This window comes from Theropithecus gelada, chromosome 3 (assembly GCF_003255815.1).
Source record: "Theropithecus gelada isolate Dixy chromosome 3, Tgel_1.0, whole genome shotgun sequence".
NCBI classification, from domain to species: Eukaryota; Metazoa; Chordata; class Mammalia; order Primates; family Cercopithecidae; genus Theropithecus; species Theropithecus gelada.
The window spans coordinates 25,374,904-25,396,666 of NC_037670.1; the positions used below are offsets into that span (position 1 = coordinate 25,374,904).

Below are 21,763 nucleotides of genomic sequence, written 5' to 3' on the forward strand. Positions count from 1 at the left end.
CTCCACAAGGAGGCTGTGTGGAACCCACTATGTGAAAAGTTCGCCCTCATACACAGGTTTCACATCCAGGGAATACTGTGTTTTTGATCCACATTTGACTGCAGATGTGGAACCCTCAGATATAGAGGACTGACTGTATTTGTTGGAAAAAAATCTGCATACAAGTGGACCTGTGTGGTTCACACCTGTATTGTTCAAGGGTTATCTGTACTAGAATAGGTGAATTTAGCAAGGTCTTAGGATACAAAAATCAGTTGCATTTCTATATACCAAAAATGAAAAATTATGAAATTATACATTTTAAATGTCATTTAAAATAGCATCTAAAAAATTAAAAACTTAGGAATAAAGTGAACAAAATATGTAAGACTTCTGCATTAAAAACTATAAAACACTGCTGAGAGATTTCAAGCCCTAAATAAATGGAGAGATAACCCATCTTTATAGAGTGGAAGACTTAATATTGTTAAGATGTCCATTTTCCTGACAGAAACCCCAATTGCAACCCAAATCAAAATGCTAGCATGATTTTTTGGTAGAAATTTACAAGCTGATTCTAAAATTCATGTGTGAATAGAAAGGACCTAGAATTGAAAACGTATCGATAGGGTAAAATAATTGCTTTCATCAAATGCTACTGTAACTATGACGTAAGCATATGGAAGAAAATGAATTTCAACTCCTTCACCCTGTTCCACACTCAAAAATTAATTCAAGATGGACCACAGAATCTTAACTGTAAAAGGCAGATTAAAAAAAAGAAAAAACCTTTTAGAAGAAAACATAGAAGAGTATCTTCACAAACTTGGAGATGGCGAAGATTTCTCAGGATAAAAAAAGAACCAAAAAAAAAAAAAAAGTTGACAAATACAACTTCATCAATATTAAAACTTCCTATTCATCAAAAGATACCATATTAAGAAAGGAACAGGCAAGCCACAGTCTAGGGAAATACACTGACACATATATGTGACAAAAAAACTTAATGACAAAGGACTACTCAGTCATTAAACAACTCAGTAACACAAGCAAAAGATGGGAAAGACCTGTGACAAAGAAGATATATGAAAGGCTAATAAGCATACGACAAGGTGGTATCATTAGCCATGAAGAAATGCAAATGCAAACCATTACATATCCACTACAGAATGGCTAAAATCCAACAGACAAACTATATAAAATAGTGAGGATGTCATGCAACTGGAACACTCATATATCATGGGAATATAAAATAAAACAACTGGAGAACTGGTGTTTTCTTGTGAAGGTAAACACATACCCTATGACCTGGCAATTCTTCTCTTAGATTGTGCTGTGAGGGAAATGAAAACATACGTATGAAAGAATGTTCTCAGTAGCCTTATTTATAACAGTCCCAAACTGGGAACAAACCAAATGACCACTGACAGGTGAATATAAATTATGGCATGTTCATTCAATGAAATATCTTGAAGCAATAAAAAAAAAAGTCCTAAGACATACAATATTGATGAATTTCCAAAAGCAATACATTTATTGAGTGAAGAAAACCCAAAACTAAACAATAAATACTATAAGGCTCCATTTATACTAAGTTTGCCAATGAAAAAGCAAAGCTAGTCTTTGATGACAGAAATCAGAAAGCAGTGAGGTAACAGAAAAGGGTCACAAGAGGATTTGGGGTGATAGAAGTCTTTCATATTGGTGTAGATGGGGGGCATTGCTGTACATAAAGGTGAAGACAAACTCAATACTTAAAATCTGTGTATCTTACAATATATAAACTGTACTTCAAAAAACAGCATCATTTATTGTCTTCTTCACTCTCCACCTCCATCAAGAAAAAAAAATATAGTATTTATTTCATTATTGGAAAACCCTAATATGGGGCTTCTGAAATGTAAAATGAGAAAGTAAAAGTAAAAATAAAATCAGTAAACAAACCACAAAGAGACAGCCAATGAAAGTACATGCACATCTATTTGTATCTCTGGTCAAAATTCTTAGTGTACCATTTGTAATGTAATAATTTGATAATGAATTTGATTTTTTTGTTGCAAAATGTATCTCTTAAAAGCAAAATAATTATTTCATGTTTTTAAAAATTAAGCTGCTTAAGTTAATTGCTAAGTGTGACTAAAACAAATCTCATAAAAATCTACTTAATTTACATGTATTAAACGTATGTTATCTACTTCCAATTTTAAAAGGGAAAAGATAATCTACTCATTTCTGAAATGCCCCCACCCCAAATAACTAAAAATAATACCTATAGATCAATTTGAAAGAAATGATAGGTCACTGTGGTTTCTGTAAGGCAGAGATTTAAGAGATGGAATGGGATGTTTTATTGAGGAAAAAATAGCAGAAGCAAAATATAAATAAATAAATCTGAAATGGAGAAAGCAGCAGTCTGTATCACAGAGAGAGACAACATAAAAAAGATTTAATTTCCTCTCCATGCTAATTCAAACTGGTAGGAATTCCTTTAAATGCTGGTGAAGCTAGTAAGGATTCCCAGGCTAAGTTTTGGTTATATGGAAAATGGGCCATGATTAATGAGCTATGTGGATAAAGAAAAAACAAGGGCCCAGGAGGTCTCAACAGCATTTTCCATCCTTTCCTCATGGGGAATAGGCATAATTTAGCAGTTGGAAACTGCACTGCCTACAGCTTTGGTGAATATGGCAGAACACAATAACTTACACATCAGTTCTGAAAGATACAATTACATATGTGCTTCTAAATATTCTAAAGAAAATAATCTGATATTAAAAGTTATGACTCCGCAGCTATGTGGAAGTGAATTAAGGCAATCAACCACCATCACCTTCAGTTTGCTGAAAATGACACCTGGTGGCAGTGTCGCTAAAATACAATGCAAATAATAACTGAAACAAAAATAAACTCTTAAATGTTATAAATGCAAAACTTCAATCACAAGGTGACTTCTGTATGTACATATGTGTGTGGGGGGGGTGGAGTCATATTCAATCACGTATTTATAAATTACATTCATTCAATACTATGACCAAATTACAAAACATATGATTATTTACAGATCTATAAAAACAAAAGTAAAAAATCAAGATGCAAAATTGGCATCATTTACTCTATTAAATTGACATAATTTAGGTATCTTTTAAAAAGTCCTCAGATAAAAGAAAATTACCAAAACAAACCTAATGTTTTAAAAACCTCACTTTCAAAGATTTTGGAGATGTGAAATTTTTGCTATCCAAGTCATTGAGCTAGGAATCTGAAGTCTATCAAAGGACTATCTAGTTAGTTAATATCCTTAGAAAAAAAATCACATACTACTTAAGCCAAAAATCATCTTCTGACATAATTTACCAACTGAACTTAAAAAAAAAATCATTTATACCAATTGTGACTTCTGTTCACAGCTGCAGTATTAACTCACTACATGCCCAAGCTGTGAGAAACAAAGGTCAAACTTACTAATTCTTCTGTTGAAACAAAGTATGGTGATGTGATCAGCTGCCTCAAAATGCAGGCATACAGTTTTTAATAGGAAGTTTTAAACATAACTCTGACCATTAATCAAACACTGGTCCATACCTGATAGTTAGGTCAAACTATACTCAACTTCTGAACAAAATATCTATGTAAGGTATCAATAAAATCATTGACTGAAACACTGATTTCAAGTAAATGCAAAATGAGCTATAAAAAGACAGGTATGATAAACTTAATAAAGGCTCAAAACAGATATATCCTTATTTTACCCGTTTTCCATCTTTGGTCTTCTTTAAGTTCCAAGTGCCATCTGGCAACTTCTCAAAGAACTTTCTTGCTTTTGGTGCTTGGTCAAGAATATGAGCAGGTGGAATACCCAGAACTTCCACTATTTTATTCATCTGATCCACCTGTATTAAAAATAAAAACAATAAAACCTGTCATTTCTACTGTACATCTACTCCTGCTCATCAAGTCATTCATTCATAAACAAACTGCACACCTCCTATGTGTCAGGCACTCCTCTAGATATCCAGCATACAGCAATGAACAAACACAAGAAAAGCCCTACCTTCTTTGATACCCCACAGAAGGGAATACCCCACAGAAGGGAAGATAGTCAATTAACAAACATATTGTGTCAGGTAGCCATGGATACAATGTTGAATAGCAAGGAAACATGAGAGGAAGTTTTAAAGTTTCCGTTCTTGGAGAATTTTATTTAAATTTTTTTTAAATTTACTTATTTTTGAGACAAGGTCTCGTTCTGTCACCCAGGCTGGAGTGCAGTGGTGCAATCACAGCTCACTGCAGCCTTGACCTCCTCCCGGGCTCAAGTGATCTTCCCACCTCAGCCTCCTGAGTAGCTGGGACTGCAGACATGCACCACCAAGACTGGCTAATTTTCTCTTTAGATGGAGTCTCACTCTATCACCCAAGCTGAAGCGCAGTGGCGCAATCTCAGCTCACAGCAACCTCCACCTCCCAGGTTCACGCAATTCCCCTGCCTCAGCCTCCCAAGTAACTGGGATTTCAGGCATGCGACACCAAGCTAGGCTAATTTTTGTATTTTTAGTAGAGACGGGGTTTCACCATGTTGGCCGGGCTGGTCTCGAATTCCTGACAAGTGATCTGCCCACCTCAGCCTCCCAAAGTGCTGTGACTACAGGCGTAAGCCACTGCGCCCAGCCGTATCAATAAATAATTAAATACATGATGTCAGACGCTGGCTAAGAACTATGGGATGAGAAGGGGTACTGCAACCATAAGTGGGGTATATGGTTTCACCGAGAATGTGACATCAGAGCAAACACTAACATCAGCAAGGGACTAGCTCGGAAAGAGAATTTTAGGCACAGGAAGGAAGAAATGCAAAGGGCTGAGTATGGGCCTGTGGCTGGCATTTTCAACGGACCACAGAGAAAGCTGTGTATGGACCACAGAGTGAGGGAAGAAGGAGAGACCAGGTAGTGGTGAGAGAACTGGCATCAGAGGGAGCAGGAATCTGTGGGCTACTCAAAGGACCTCGGCCTTTAAAATGAGTAACATAGCAAAATTTTTCAAATATTGTTTAAGCCCAAGAAAGATACTAATTTACAAAGTAAGATTTACACTAAAACAAAAACAAACTATGGCAGTTACTATCAAAGAGTAGCTCACCAGTTCAAGCTGAAATGAATTAAAAGGGGCTGGGCACAGTGGCTCACGCCTGTAATCTCAGCACTTTGGGAGGCTGAAGCGGGCAGACCACTTCAGGTCAGGGCAGGAGCTGCGCTCATGGTGAAACATCATTTCTAGTAAAAATACAAAAATTAGCCAGGCATGGTGGCGCTGCCTGTTAATTCCAGTTACTCAGGAGACAAGATTGTGCCACTATACTCCAGCCTGGGCAACAGAGCAAGACTCCATCTCAAAAAAAAAAAAAAAAATTTAAAAGGAAGGATGGAAGAGACAAGTTTCTGACACCACCTATTAACAGCTGCATAATCCGGTACAAGTCATTAATGCCTTTGGCCTTTCTCTTCTCACTTAGAAATAGACTGATCAAGATCTGCAATGGTCCATTTTTCTTTTAAAAAACAAACAAACAAAACCCCACAGGTGAATAGTTTTTAAAACAATGAAAGCCCGATTTCTCTGACTGCAGGGAGGTGTGGCCTGTCCCCGCCCTCCCATTCACTGCCTCTGACCTTCAAAAATATTCCAGAACACAGACTGAAAACCCGTGGAATACAGAATTGCACACAGTCTCTGTAGCCCGACAATTCTATAATCTAGTTTACTCTACATTATTCAGACTGAGTATCCATCAGTCCTACTGATCATTACCTCTCCAACTCCAAATCATAATCTCAAAATTTAGAGTGATGTTTGTATCTCTGCAGGAAGGCCGTCATTCCTTATCATCTTTTAAGCTTTCTGTTACTGTATTTAAAACCTGTAAAATGTATGCCAAAATACTTAACACTTTCTAATCTAATTAACTGTTCTCCTTCATGAGTAGATTAAAATATCCCACTCCTATCTCATAATTCTAAACTTTACATTATATGACAACTGACAAATATGAAAAAATAGGTATATTCAAACTGACCTCACATTTGAATGATTAAATAGACATCTTTGCCTAAACACAACTTTTAAATTACACTGTCACAGATGAAAGACAAAAAGAAATTATGAAAACAGAATTTGTACAGCAATACATCATTTACCTCATTGGCACCACTGAACAGAGGTTCTCCAGTGTGCATTTCAACCAAAATACACCCGAGGGACCACATATCAATGGCAAGGTCATAAGGCATTCCCAGTAGCACCTCCGGAGACCGATAAAAGCGACTCTGAATATACTGGTATATCTGAAATATATTTCAAAATAGTATTACTTCAATTGCTCAAAACTGCAGTCAGCATTGGATTAAAAACACTGACGTGATATTAACAGAAAAGAATTGGCTAACTCCACTGACTAATTTCAACATTAGACTATGAATATGGCTTAAAGAACTAAACATTTCTAGGGACTGGTTAATCTGATTGTGAAATGCGTCATACGTAAAGATTCAAGCCCTTTCATTTAGTCTAATCCTACCTAGTCATCATGATATTTCTTAAAACAATTATGCCTCACTAGAAAAAAAAAAAAACACTATTGAAAGTAATTTATTTCCCTAATAATTATTTCTTCCTACTATGGCTGGCACTTAGTTTACCACTATCTTAACAACTAAATTGTATTTAAATTAACCTAAACAATGTATTTCTCAGCGTTAAAAGTCAAGTAACTTCAATATAATGTAATTTAAAATTCAGACACTTGTACTCTTGCTGTCTCACAGAAAAATCCCAGAAACACTACCACATAAAGATTCAATTGAGAGCTGTCTCCGATCAATAGCTTCTTCTCTCTTCTCTCTCTACCTCCATCCAAGACTTCTTACAGAAACACAATCCTGACATGGACTATTTTCAATGAAGTAATGTGAGGATCTCTTCAAAGACCAATTTGTTTCACTTATTAAAAGGGGGAAAGAAAGAAAATCCTCCTAATTAAATTTCCTAACTTAACACCCAAACCATGCAGCCAGAAAGCTCATGAAATTTTCTGTGATTCCCACTGAAACCTCTAGCCAAGTCTTCAAGAACAATCTCAGGCCTCCATAGACAGGTCAACCAACCTTAAGGAACTATGAGAAGAAAGTCTAATTTAAAAGAACTGGGAAGAAGTACTGCATTTCCAAGGTTTTTATAAGCCAATACTACTGTTAATTCCCTAGGCCCAAACACCACTCCTGAGACTTCTATTTCACAGCTTATGTCAGGAACTTTGTCACCTCCCTATCTAATTTGTTTAAAGCAGTTGCTTTCCCCAAAACACACTTGCCCTACCACCTTCTGATTCTAATCCAGTAGATCTAGGGGCAGGGACATGGCAGGTCTATTTTAGAAATAACTTCCCGTGTGATGCCAATGAACTTGAATAATTAAAAACTTATTATAGGGATAATTGGCTTATTTTGGCTAGACAGAAATAATAATGTTTAATATTAGGACAAAATATATAATTTGGCTTAAATAGGGGGAAAACTTCCCAACTCTATAATCTATTCAAATTACTCTTCAAGATGGGCATGTATTTTTCATTCACAATACACTCTATCCCATATAAACTATGAGCATCTCTTGATTTTTTGAAGGCATCTAAAACTGCAAACTTTGGTCCCTACTCCAATTTTTAAAAATTACTTCAACACTCGATAGCATCACTTCCATAAGAGAAGTTGCAGAAAATAACAAAAAGACAGTCCTATTAACTGGCTATAAATCCTTATGATTAATCTGTTATAGTTAAAGCCTGGACAAAAGTGGACAGGACAGAAAATTTCACTAATTTGGAAAAATAAGAAACAGAAAAGTCAGTATGAAAAATTAACATCTGTATGTTAGTTGGGTTTCTTTAAAATAGAAGAAATATAGTTTCAATAGTTAAAAGCAAAAAGAATGGTGTTAAAGATGAGTAAAATATTATCAAATGGTGACACTAATTCCTTTCAAGAGGAGACCCCTATAACTTCTATTTTACATATAAAACAATGTCGTTAGAGTAGTTTTCATAATGCCGGAAGAATGACAGGAAAAAATTGCTTTCCTAAATCAGCTAAACTTTTCAGCACTACGAACACATCTGTTTTTAGCAGTCTCAAAAAAACCAGCTTGGGTATGTGTCAGAACTTAAGTAAATTTTAAATAAGAGTGGGGAAAAGAAGATAAACTTATCTATCAAAACAAGTGCGTCTATCAACTGAATTTTCTATACTTTAGTACCATGACTAAGGCAAAATTACCTGCATTTTTCTGAACCATCAGTTTTTTAGAAAAATGATTTATCTTGATCCATCTTCAGAGAAGAATTTTACAGCAAAGATTCAATGTTCTAGTACTGAAAAGTCCCAAAATTTATACTAAAACCTTTACTTGAGAAATACAGTTACAAATCCCCTAATATTTAATCATTCCATCTCCTATTCTCTCCCTTAATCTTTTAGCATACATACAATTTTAAATATACCCATTTCAAAAAATTAATGTCTTTTGACTCAAAGTATTGCTATTTGCATTTTAAAAGGTATTTCCCCAAACAGATATCCACACGTTAAGTGCTACATTTTAAAGCTAAATAATCATCCAGTAATTGCCTCTAAATGGTATACACCTTAGTAACATTTCGAATATTAGGTTGGCGCAAAAGAAATTGTGATTTTGCCATTGCAAAAATGGCAACTGCAATGGCAAAAACCGCAATTACTTTTGTGCCAACCTAACACCTACGCTGTCCTACTTCTATTTAATTCCTATTTAATTCACAAGTTCTGAAATAATACTTACCCTCTGCCCCAACTGACAAGAACTGCCAAAGTCAACAATCTTGATTGCACTGCGTTTGGGGTTACAAAGAAGGATATTTTCAGGTTTTAGATCACAGTGAATGATACTAAGTTCTGGAGTCGCAAGGAAAAGCAGTGCAGTGCACATCTGTTGTGCAAACTTTCGTGTGAGGTTCAAAGAGACCCCTCGGAAATTGGTGTTTCTCAGCAAGTCATAGAGGTTGTAGGAGAGCATTTCAAAAACTAAACAGAGATGGTTTCGAAACATAAAGTGACGTTTCAAATGCACTGAAAGAGAAAAGTTTCATTTTAAATTACATATACCAATAAATGAGAGTAACAAACACACGCACTCTCAAATGATCTATAACATTATTACAACATCAAATGCAGAGTTCAGTTAAAGTTTGGAGATCAGCATTTTGTAGTAACAGCAGTTTTTAATCAGTTAAGAATATCTAAATTGCTCTTCTGCTGAATTAAACAGGTACAGCGTTTGTCAATAAGTGATATAAGGTAAGCAGTACTACCAAAATGCCTTGTTTCTTTAAAAGTCAGATCTGAAAACACAAGCAGCAAATGGACAAACAGTAGTAAGAATATTTCAGCAATTTTTATCTTCATTTATAAATGAAAGCCCTTTTTACTTCCTGAGAGCCCTACCTCACAACTTCCTATGTCTAAGCTCCACCTACTGGGATCTCTAGTTTGTGACAATGCTGTACTTGGCAGCCCTCTGTGTAGGCTTTGAAATTTATCTGCGCTGCAGAACTTCACGTCACTGGTAATTTTCTGTCACAATTTTCATTGATGGCTTTTTTTTTTTTTTTTTTTACCCTTTAGGCAAATACAACAAATGTTTGAAAATCATGCTTTGGTAAAAGTATTGGAGGACTTAACTGTGTTTATCAAATTAGTAAATGACAGCTCGTGTGTGAGACTGAAGGTTTGGAAAACTTCAAAATAAAGCTCAGGTCCAAGAAGAGATGATGAGGAGGCTTGTAAGTGGGGCAACAGCATAGAACACATAGGTCGCTATCACTGTTGACCCTCTAAAAAGGCTGAATACTCACTAAATTGCTTCAAAGATTGTGCTTTAAGTATTAACACTGACTTCACATCAGATGAGGTTATTCGATAAAGTGCTGTCCCTCCCTGTTAACAGTCTTACATACACCAAACTGAGCACCTGTGACACAACTGCAATGACATAAACTACCCATCTGTCAAGGTTACTTTCATTTTCTTTTACACTATTACAAAATGAGAGGTTTCTCTACAGATCTATCTGGAATAAACTGGAGAGTAATCAATGTCTGATCACTAAGAACTGTGGATACATTGTGTTTTCCTGGGAGTAGTCCTGGGCTGCCTGCCTCAAAGCAGTGGCCATCAATACTGCTTTTAGATCTTTCATGATATAGGTGATCTAAAGTTAGAATAAGTAACACAATAAAAATAACTACATGGCTATAGAGGAGTCTACAGCACAACTCGATACTAAAAACAACAAAGGAATCCTTAAACGTTACCTAAGAATGTAAAATATCTGTTCTTAGTCACTTCAGTTTATAGGTTTAAAACTAAAAATGTAGTTCCATGATACATGCTCACAATCATGGTCCATGTGTAGCTTTTAATCTCCTGGTTAAGCAGGAGCCACAAAATGAATGCAAAAAGTAACTGCGTCAGAATTCTAATGTGATTATAAAAATTCCTTTAAGAAGCTCTGTGAATAGAATGTTCGTCCAATGAAAGATCAACCTACTCAGTTTCACCTGACCTCACAATTCTTTATTCATTTACTTAGTATCTACAATGTGCTGACATTGTCAAAGAAAAATCAAACAAGCATATCTGCTCAGTCTTTTTAACCGAATTTTGGGGAGAATGGAGGGCTTGGCAAGACTTTGTTGTAGACTTAAACTGAATTTTAACTAGACCATGGCAGGTACCAAATAATCCAGATAAGAAATTTGGCTACATGGTAAAGTAGTAGATGTTTTTGAAAGTTCAAAGACAAGATGATAAAACTCATCAGAATAAATCACACTCATCAATCTTTTTAAATTAATTTACATCACAAAATATGACTTTCAGATACCTTAAGTTTAAGGTATCAATTCAATTGACATGAACTCGTCTAAAGTGCTTTTGTTTTCCAAACAGAATCTCAGTTTCTTGAGACATTATGCATTCACCATCTTCTAAAATAAGAATTTAAAAACTCATCCAAAGAGTATCTGTAATAACTAATACAGTTAATAAAATGATCATTAATGTCACTTTATTCAAAACAAAATACTAGCATTATACGTAACTGAGTAGCTAATATTTTTTGAGTATTTAACTATATGCCAGCTATGTCTTTTTTAAATAAAGCAGAATTAAAATGTTACAGTAATGCTATCAATATTTTTTCTGCTCCATAAGCAAATACTCAAGCATGAGGAGAAGGCAGGAGGCATGTTTAGAAATCACTGTGTAAGTCAATCATCCTTAGAATGTCCTTGATGTGCTTCTAAAACCTTTGAATGAAAATGGGTCACCTCATGTAAGTTGTAACTGACAGTGAACAGCAAAGTTTCATTGAGTGTGACAAGAAAGATTTTAAGGTAAGAATGGTATTATTATGAATTATATCAGTATCCATAAACTAAGAAAAATTAATACAAACTCATTTTATATTTTAACAATGAGGAATGAGAGGTATTTCACAAACAAAATCTAATCTAAACAATCTGAAGCTTTCCCTTTTTAAACATCCATTATTTGTTTCTACCTTTTTAAGGGGGGACCAAAGAACCATAATGTTTTCTTAAAAGAATCTGTTAAATAAAACTCAGCCTTACGTGTATCAAGTAAGGTCAGCATTTCTGAACACAAGTGACTATGGATCTGTGCTGATCTTAAGGTCTGTATCTTTGATTGATGGCATCTTATATGAATACCTAACAGGTTTTTCCTTGATGGTACATGAAATGATGGTGTCTTACAATCACTGACATACTAGATTTGATTAAAAATACTATGAAAGAAAGTGTATTAGAAGATGTCTTGTCCATGTATCAACTGGCCCTAGACTTCAGTATTTTCATAATTCTTCTGTCTCCTGTTTCTGTTTTCAGAAGGAAGACTATGCGAGAATGAAACAAACAGACTTTGGAGTGAGGCAGAAGTACTGTAGTTTCCGATCCTAGCTGCAGAGCCCTATGACCCTGGGTATGCAGTTTCTTATACAAACCACCTGTAATTTAAGGAGTCTACCATCTTCCTTAAAAGACTGCTATAAATTATTACAGATGATGGAAGGAAAGCATAAGGAATGTGGTGGAAATTCAATAAGCAGTGGCTATTATCCCTTCTCTGTAGTCGTAAGTCTAATAGCTTCTAATGCCGCCAAGCTGATGAGGAGACTGGAGAGGAGCCTGAGATCTTGCTGCAGATGCCCCAAAAATGGTTCCACAACCACTAACAACATACTAGCTCACAACTAGCTTCGGAGCTAGATTAGAAATGGTTAAAGTTACTGGAAAGATGACCCTATGGATAAATATGCATCATTAGCAAACAAATGGTACCAGTAAGTTGCAAATAAAAAAACACACACTACTCTCATTTTCTTCTACATGGTACGCTACCTGGAAGGCACATTCCCCAAGACTTAGACTATTACTACCAGATCAAGTCACTTATATAAATCTTCCTGTCCCACAGAAAAAAACAAATTTTTAATCAACCACTTTAAAATAAAATCAAAATATTTTGATAAAAAAGAACCATTAACTCAATGTTTTGGTCTGGGTTGGGGCACACTGCACTGTTTGCCTGTTTGTTTACCTATGTAGTATTTCATTTCAGTGTCATGTTTGTTCATGAGCTCAAGAAGTCGCACTTCTATCTGTGCTTGATTCAGAAAAGCCTTCTTGTTCTTTATTATTTTAATGGCAACCCATTCTTGCTCCACACGATCATATGCCTTTACAACCTAAAAGAGAAGATGATTCTCTATTTCATTAATTGCAACAATTTCACAATATTTATAATTCACCTTAATTATAACATTTACCTAATTCTCAATTATACATTTTTATAATTATCATTTTTCTGACCTCCCTAAGTAGAAGAGATCCTGTCTATTTCTATTCGATATACATCCATTTATCACACAGTAACTTTAAATCAATCCTTTAAATTGAATTTTTTTGCATTTGTACAGTATTTCTAAATATCCACAAAACAGACAATTTTCTTAATAAAATTAGATTAACTATTTTCCTCCTTCAGAAATAAATTATGAATCTTGACAACTGCTTAGGTTTTATCTTTCTTACTAAATAACACTATAGTTGTATAGTGTTTAACTCACCAAACTATTCTTTTAATGAGAGAAACCTGAACCCTAAGAATACGTATGAAATATTTTAAAGTTTATCTGCAGAAGGCTTCAGATAACTTTCTAACTTTCAATTAGATTTTCATACATAAAAACATAAGTATATAAAAGAAAAATCAGTTTCGACTTAAAAAAAAAAAAATCAAACACAAATTACCAGTAAAGTTCCACAATGCAACAAATGCTGTAATTGGGGGATTATGATAGTTTTAAAATGAGAATCACTGCTAAGGAAACCACAGAGTTCATGAGCACACATCATCATGCGTGCCTCTCACCTGAAATGTGACTCATCTAAAATGAGGTACATACTACTATAAAAGATTTACATAAACATTACAAAATCAATATATAAGTAAAAGAAAACATTACCTCTTATTAACCAGTGACAATCATTACAACTAATAAAATAGAAGTTACATTTATATTATACATTGTCTGGAAAAGTAATTCTTTTAGATACATTTTCTAGCACATTCAAAAAGTCTGGGGATGGGGAAGAAACTCCAAATGATTCCAAGGTGTAGGATGAAATCATAAGGTCAGGCAGAGGATGGAACATATGTTCTCAGATCTTCATCAGTCAAGGCTAAATCTACTGTGACAGATTCTGAGTGGCTCAACCGAAATCAAACTTGGAATAAAAAATGCACTAATATCTGGTTTCACTTAATTCTAAAAGACACTATCTGTGGTCTTTTATAACAGAGGCTACCCTTGTAAACATGTGGCTAAGTGGTTCTGATATGCTTCTGTTTCACTGGATGTTCTGACTGCACTAAGAGTTGCTGTTCAGTGCCCAGGTCCTGATGAGCTGCACGACAAAGGACACTCATGGGGGCCTGAGGATCTACTGACTTGCCAAACAGTTAACGGGTTAACTAACAGTTTTTGACCATGAATTACAAATTCAATAAGGCGTTCTTGTTTTTTTTCTTTTACATCAACGACTAGAGAATTTAACTGGTCTAGAGCCCAGACATCAGTAATTTTTCAGGTAAGCTCCCCAAGAAATTTAAATACGCAATCAGGATTGATAAGTATTGGCTACAGAAATGGAGATATCCCTTATTTGACAATAACCTGACACAGAACGTGGAGAAAGTCTGACCAAGTCTATACAGAAGATATTACTCTGCTGAGGGACAGGACCTGAACTTCAACATGGACACTGCACAACTCCTCAGCCCAAGAGTTTGGGCAGTATCAGTCTGCCCTGGGAAAAAGGAGTTCAATGTCAAACGGGCCTCTGTCATCACAGAGTTCTGTGCTCACTTCTTCTGTGGAATCTGAGTGTGAGAAAAACTAAAGTGAAGGGGAGAAGAAAAACGTAACTATGAGCACAAAGACTGAATCATCAGGGGCAAATCAGCTTAGAGAGCAGCCTGTATGGCCACAATTTGCATGGTAGATGTCAGGAAAGTTAGAAAGTAACCTATTAGGCCCAGTGCAATGGCTCATGCCTGTAATCCCAACACTTTGGGAGGCCAAGGCGGATGGATCACCTGAGGTCAGGAGTTCGAGACCGGCCTGGCCAACACTGGTGAAATCCCATCTCTACTAAAAATACAAAAATTAGCCAGGCGTGGTAGGGGGCACCTGCAATTCCAGCTACACAAGAGGCTGAGGCAGGAGAATCACTTGAACCCAGAAGGCGGAGGTTGCAGTGAGCCAAGATCGCACCATTACACTCCAGCCTGGGCGACAAAAGGAAAACTCCATCTCAAAAAATAAAAAATAAAAAAAAAAGTGACCTCTTAAGTGCAACTGCCCAAATGTTAGTGAAGTTGTCATGGCGGAGGTAGTAATGTCTAGGTCTAGAGTAGCAGTCCACAACCTTATGGGCATCAGGGACCAGTTTTGTGGAAAACAATTTTTTCATGGCCAGGGTAGGGGTGAGGTGGATGGTCTGGTGATCAAACTGTTCCACCTCAGATCATTAGGCATTAGATTTTCATAAGCAGTATGCAATCTAGATCGCTCGCATGCACAGTTCACAATAGGGTTTGAGCTCCACTGAGAATCTAACGCTGCTGATCTGAGAGGGTGGAGCTCAGGTGGTAACGTTTGCTGGCCCACACTGCTTCCCTGCTGCTGTGTAGCCGGGTTGGGAACCAGTAGAGGGTGTTCACACCATTAGTTAAGGACCGGGCCTGACAAATGCCTTTCCTTAAGAGACTGACAGAGAAGCTGCTTCGTACGGACAAACAGGAATACCTTAATCAAGAGGGACTCCCAGGCCACGTGTGGTGGCTCAGGCCTATAATCCCAGCACTGTGGGAAGCTGAGATGGGAGGACTGCTTGAGCCCACGAGTTCAAGACCAGCCTGGGCAACACAGTGAGATCCCGCCTCCACAAAAAACAACAAATTAACCAGGCATGGTGGCACGTGCCTGTAGTCCCAGCTACTCTAGAGGCTGAAGTAGGAGGATCACTTGAGCCCAGGAGGTCGAGGCAGTGAACCATGATCACTACTCCACTGTGCTTCTGCCAAGGTGATACAGTGAGACCCTGTCGCAAAAAAAAAAAAAAAGAGCACTCCCAAACCACTGAAAAACCCTCAGAAGAAAAAGAGGTTATAATTCAAGGAAAAAGTCCCTGGATTATGTGTAGTTACCAAAATTCTTTCAAATCATGGGAAGAAGACATATACACGTGACATCAGGGACTGATAGGGCCACATTGGAGTGACACAGGTCTAACAAAAATGTTCATATTTGCTTACACGTTTATTTTTCTGGATTCAGACCTGTGGCTGCTAATGACATACAGTATATTTTCTGTTTTAACCATGATGACTTTTTCCTCACAGGTTAAAAAGGAGCATATATTTTGCTTTCTCTCAGGGCAGGAACAGAGAAGTAAGCACATGCAGGTTCCATAGTTTAAGAAAACAAAACAAAAAAAACAACAAAAGGCAATTCAGGAAAAGTCATTTTGATTCCCATTCTATCCTCATCACTGAAAAATCAGAAGATGTATTTGGACTGCAGGTTAATAACCATCTCGTTCCACAAGGGTTGCAAGGCAGAAGAGACTGGGACTATCGGCAAATCACACCTTAAACAAAACAGAGTTCTGTGACTCAATGTGATAGAAGGACTTACAACTGGGAGCAGCTGGGGGATCACAGCCAGAGATCCCCCAACATTTTTTTTTTTTTAAAAAAATAAATAGAGACAAGGTCTCGCTATATTGCCCAGGCTGGTCTGGAACTCCTAGGCTCAGGTGATCCTTCTGCTTCAGCTTCCCAAAGTACTGGGATTATAGGTGTGAGTCACCACACCTGACCCGAAAAAATCTTTTTAAAAGTACAAGAAGGCTAGGCATGTGGCACACGCCTGATATCCCAGCACTTTGGGAGGCCAAGGCAAGTGGATTACCTGAGGTCAGGAGTTCGAGACCAGCCTGGTCAACATGGTGAAACCCTGCCTCTACTAAAAATACAAAAATTAGCCAGGCACGGTGGCACACACCTGTAGTCCCAGCTACTTGGGAGGCTGATGCAGGAGAATCATTTGAACCTGGGAAACCGAAGTTGCACTGAGTCAAGAGTGCACCACTGCACTCCAGCCTGGGTGATAAGAGAGTCTGTCTCTAAATAAATAAATAAAGTATAAGGAGAAAGACCAAAAACTCTTGGTATTGGTGAGACTGCTACAAGAGACTAAAACTGCCTGCCTGCTTAGAGGTCTGGTATAGTTACAACATGAGGTGGGAGAAAAAGCCAGAGAACAACCCCCAGCTTTCCAAAGCCTCCTGAAAAGTGAGTGGACTCCCACTGTGCCACCTGAACATGGTAAGTCTTTTCTCTTTGAAGTGGTCTATCAGAGAAGGAGGTAAATATCTCTAGCACAGGTAATTAACAATCATCTACAGACTATACAAGACCCCTAACTAAAAGGCAATACTATCTATTAGTGATTTAAATTTACCAGTCATTAGTAAAATGAGTACTTGGTAGCCATAGAAGTTTTTAGAAGTCTAAGGAGTTTTTATTACTGATGCAGTATCACTACCTTTAAAGAATTATGGTCATCCAAATACTTGCATATCCACTGCTGAGCTCTATTTGCAAATATTAAAAGTATACTCGAGGAAGGGCTGTAACAACAAGATTCACTAAGAAGTTCTTTCTAATTAACGAAATTCAGAATTTTCCATTAAATTACCTGTCCAAAGGAACCTTTGCCTATCAAGGAGTCGATTTCGTAACGATCCATCCACTTTTCTCCGTTTTTTACAATATAATCATAGTTATCATCATCATAACCATCATTGTAAACCTTCCGTTCCTTCTTATGACTAGAATCGTCTCCCTGGCCCTGTTGGTGTCTTCGCTTCTTTTTTGCATAGTAAACCTGAAATGAGAATACATAGTGTTAACTGTAAAATTTAAATCACTGTGAGGGGAAGGGAATTATCAGTATATATTGAGACACATCTATTTTCTACAGTTGACATTTGAGTTAGAAAATAACACTGATATAACCAACAAAAAAATGTCTACAGTGAAATTCATTGTAGTTACACTGTTTATAGACTTTGTAAACAAAAAATGTTACGTGACTTGTCCAAAGTATGCCATTCAAGAAAAGTAAAAGGACCTAGTTTATATTTATTTGTTAAAGTATAATTTATATACAGTGAGGTGGCACGGATCTTAAGAGTTCAACATGAGGAATTTTGACAAAAGTTACCAAATGCCAAACAGCCAAGTAACACTTTCATCTACCTCAAGTTCAAGTTCTCTCATGCCCTCTTCCAGTCAATCCCAACTTAACATTTGGGATATAAATTCCCTCTTCCGTAACTTGCATGTATTTATTTGTATTTGATTTTATGGCCACGTATTTTTAGAATAATTTTAAATGTAAGCAAACTGATGTTTTACTAAAATAAATAGGCCCTCTGAGACATGCCCAGTTTTTAAACCTATAAAAATATAATGATTAATGAAAAACAGCTATGGCCCCTTTGCCCCCACTCCCAAAGACCATAAGCCTATGGTTAATCACAGGCTGAGTTATTTTCTTTAACACTGTTTCTAAGACTAGTAAAAAAAATAACAGATGAACTAGGAAATAGTCCAGGTAACTGGTAAACTAACTTTGGCAAAATTATAAATTACACTGCATGGAGTAACATCTGAAAAAGTCTACTTTATAAGGTGGTAAGACATATTAAAACAAGCTCCAACAAAGCTACTGTTAACAACAGTTTAACTGTAGCTTTAACAATTTATCAGAAAATAACAAATTTAAATTAATATACTATTATCAACAATTTATCAGATATATTCAGATAATCACAAGCTAGTCTGGAACATGTTTATAATACATAAACGTGTACAAAATCTAACTCAGAAATGTTTCTCACAGAGTTCATTCTAATTTTATGTTGCCGCACTGCCACTGTAATGTAGTAATACTGGCATTAAATAACCTTAAGTTGCTATAAAATTTGCGTGTACCTAAGAACATCTTTTCACTTTTCAGCTAAGCAGCTCTAAAGCTGGCAAAGGACAAGCCTTCAACACGAAAGGGTGCAGGGCTCCCACTGGAAGAAGAAAGAAAGCATGGGTTCTTCTCCAGAAATGTTCCTTTAATAATAACTTTGGAGACAGAGCTGAAGCCACAAGCAAATGGCAATCAAGCCAATGGTCCAAGACACTAGAAAAAAATTTGGTGGCAAAACACCAAGTTGTAAGGCAAGCAATTTAAAGTGCTGTGTCTGTTTTTTATCTTATTTACTTACAACAAAAAGGCTTCTGGACATCTTATCATAAAAAGACATAGATAAAAGAACACACATAAAAATTTAAAAGACAATAAAATCACAGAAATATAGATAGATCAAATACACTAGGCCAAATGCCTGTAACTAGGTATTAAACATATTTCAGAGCTTTCTGACACCCATGGCAAAAGTAGAAACAAATATATAAAAATTCAAGCAAAAATTCTAACACATATATACTTTTAGAGTCCTTATTCCCCTTGTTTTGAATAAGAGTTATTATAGAAGTACCTCAAATGAAATAAAAAAGAGAAACAAATAAAAATTTTAAAAAATATATTAAATACAACCTTAAAAAATCAAGTTATCCACAATTATCTTTATACTTTGCAGTCCTTGTTAATATATATTTTACATAGTTGTAATTATATTATTTCTAAATCATTAGTCTTCATAATAATCATCAATATGACAATTACTAGGAATGAAAAAAGTTTAGGGTAAATAGGTCACAAAATCGCTTTTTTTCTCACTGACGTATTGCAAGATAGATGTTATTATAACAAATCAAGTCTTACCTCATTAATATGCTTGTATGTTTTGATCAAGTCAACAGAAAGTTTTCTCAGGGGAGCAGTTGCTGGGTCACGGAAGGTTTGGGGCATCCGCCTCTGTAACATGACAATATCAGGCATCACCTTAAATAGACAGAAAAGACTAGCACTTTAACTATACTGCACTGATACAAATTCCCTCTTCTGTAACCTGCATGTATCTACTTTTTAAAAGACATCTACATTAGATGATTATACATTCTCTCTCCAAGTTCCCTTTTATGTGGATTCCAATAAAGACAGCCACTAGAACAAACAAATGAAATTAGATGATAATATGCCCAGCTGCCTGAGGCTTTGATCCTATTCCGCCAAATTTAAAGTGGCGGAATTGCAGACATACCCCAATCTAGGAGACACACAGGATGCTGCCCATGAGGGCTTCTCTACCACACAATTAGCCCAAAGAAAATTTTTTTCTGAATTATTCCTAAAACCTGACCAGGTTCACAACTAGCCAACAAAGATAAACCCAGCCCTCAGAGGCAACTTTCAGCTTCCTTAACATAGAATTTCAGGACCCAGCTGGCACCAAAAAAGGAGGCTGGCAGCAGAGCCCCATTCCCTCCAACTGTTCCTAACAAGAAATTCAGCTCCTAATGCCACCAGACCCAGCTGCCCTCTGACAAACATCTGCCCCTAACCAAGGCTTGCCCTCACAGTCCTCCCGTTCCCTGATCCCAACTCATGGCTCTCAACACTTATGACAGGCAATGAGGGGTTGCACCATGAGCATCCTGCTAGACTGTTTCCACAGCCATTACAACAGAGGACAGAGCAGGGGCATGCACCCCCTCTATACACACACCCAGAAGTGCTGCGGCTAGTGTCAATGATCCTGGATTGCTGTCCCAGTGCCACTGCTCCAGCAAGTGTCATGCCTCAGTCAAAGGGTTCCCAATGGGGGTTCTTGAAATCAACAGATCCTCAAAACCAATTATTTCCATCAAGGTGGTCACAGCCATTCCCCCTGGCCCATCCTTGTGTTCCTGCCCAACTCTTCTGGACATTTGTGCTGGGAAATTAGCCAGAAGACCCTGACACAACATCTCTCCAAGGACACTCGGGTCAATCTGAGGGGCAGAGTGACAGTAAACACATCATACTAAGACCTCACAAAAATGTGTGGAGTCATGGTAAAATTGTTAACCTAACCCACACCAAAAAAGGGAAGAGGGGAGGGTTGTACCAGTGGGCAGAACAGGAAGCATCACCATCCATGTGGTCTGAAAAGATAAAACTGTTATGGCATTTACCTACGTGCGCTTTATCATGAACCAACATTAACACTGGTTTCTTCTGCATGTATACTCAAACTCTAAACAGTTGTTACCCAGAGGGCAGATTCACCCATTTACTGAAATAACAGAGCCTCTTCTCAAGGACCTCTGCTTCTTAAAATTCCAAATAAGGCTGGGGCGGGGGGGAACCCTTGGTGATTATAACTATTTGTCTGACAAAAATCATCAGAATTAAGATGATGTAACTTATTTAATTTTTCAAATATATAGTCTTACTTTTCTAAACAGTAGGTAATGCTAAGTTCACAGAATATTTTTATACTATTCCTTAAGGACTTAATGCATAAATTAATATGGGTAATAAACATGTTAGTTTTTTTGTGAATGAATGCTGTAAGCATTTAGGGTGATGAAAGGTTTCCCTTAAATGTGTTTCCTTTTTTAAGTTCCCAGCATTGTTTTCATGCAGGTAGTTTATTCAGTAATCCCCTTTCTTGGGCTGGTGGAGTACAGCCTAAATGTGAGGTTTCACAAAATCTCAATCAGTGCAATGCTTCATATTACAGCTATAATAAAACTTGATAGGAAGTATAAGCCATTGGTAGGGTCAACCGAATAACTTAACAATAAAGTAACAGTAACACTAGCAGGTGTTTACTGAACATGTTTTTAGCATGCATATTTTTACAAGTCTCCCATGTAATCCCCTCAACAATCTCAAGGGAGTTAAATAGCATTCCTGTGACCATTTTACACAAGAGAAACCAGAGTCTCCAATGTTAAAGAACTTGACCAAGGTCCCAGAGCCAGTTAAAGAACAGGAAAATCACCATCCGTGTGGTCTGAAATATTATCATAGTGCAGTTCCCGTAATATTATAGCTGAAGATGTCCAGGCCTAACTCCAGAGTCTTAACAAGGACACTC

At 36.7% G+C, this 21,763-nt stretch overlaps 1 protein-coding gene across 5 annotated transcripts in view; it reads right to left on the minus strand.

The window, feature by feature from the left end:
• Window positions 1-21,763, minus strand: part of DYRK1A (dual specificity tyrosine phosphorylation regulated kinase 1A) — a 150,654-nt gene that overhangs the window by 15,456 nt on the left and 113,435 nt on the right. For 3 of the 5 annotated variants that reach the window (XM_025379404.1, XM_025379405.1, XM_025379403.1), the window contains 6 exons: window positions 19,561-19,653; window positions 17,416-17,604; window positions 12,687-12,834; window positions 8,848-9,134; window positions 6,174-6,320; window positions 3,729-3,869 (listed from right to left, as the gene is read on the minus strand). In XM_025379404.1, coding sequence (XP_025235189.1) covers window positions 3,729-3,869; window positions 6,174-6,320; window positions 8,848-9,134; window positions 12,687-12,834; window positions 17,416-17,604; window positions 19,561-19,653 — 1,005 coding nt within the window. Of the gene's footprint in view, window positions 1-3,728; window positions 3,870-6,173; window positions 6,321-8,847; window positions 9,135-12,686; window positions 12,835-17,415; window positions 17,605-19,560; window positions 19,681-21,763 lie in introns of all 5 variants that reach the window. The other 2 variants (XM_025379400.1, XM_025379402.1) reach the window with 1 other exon arrangement.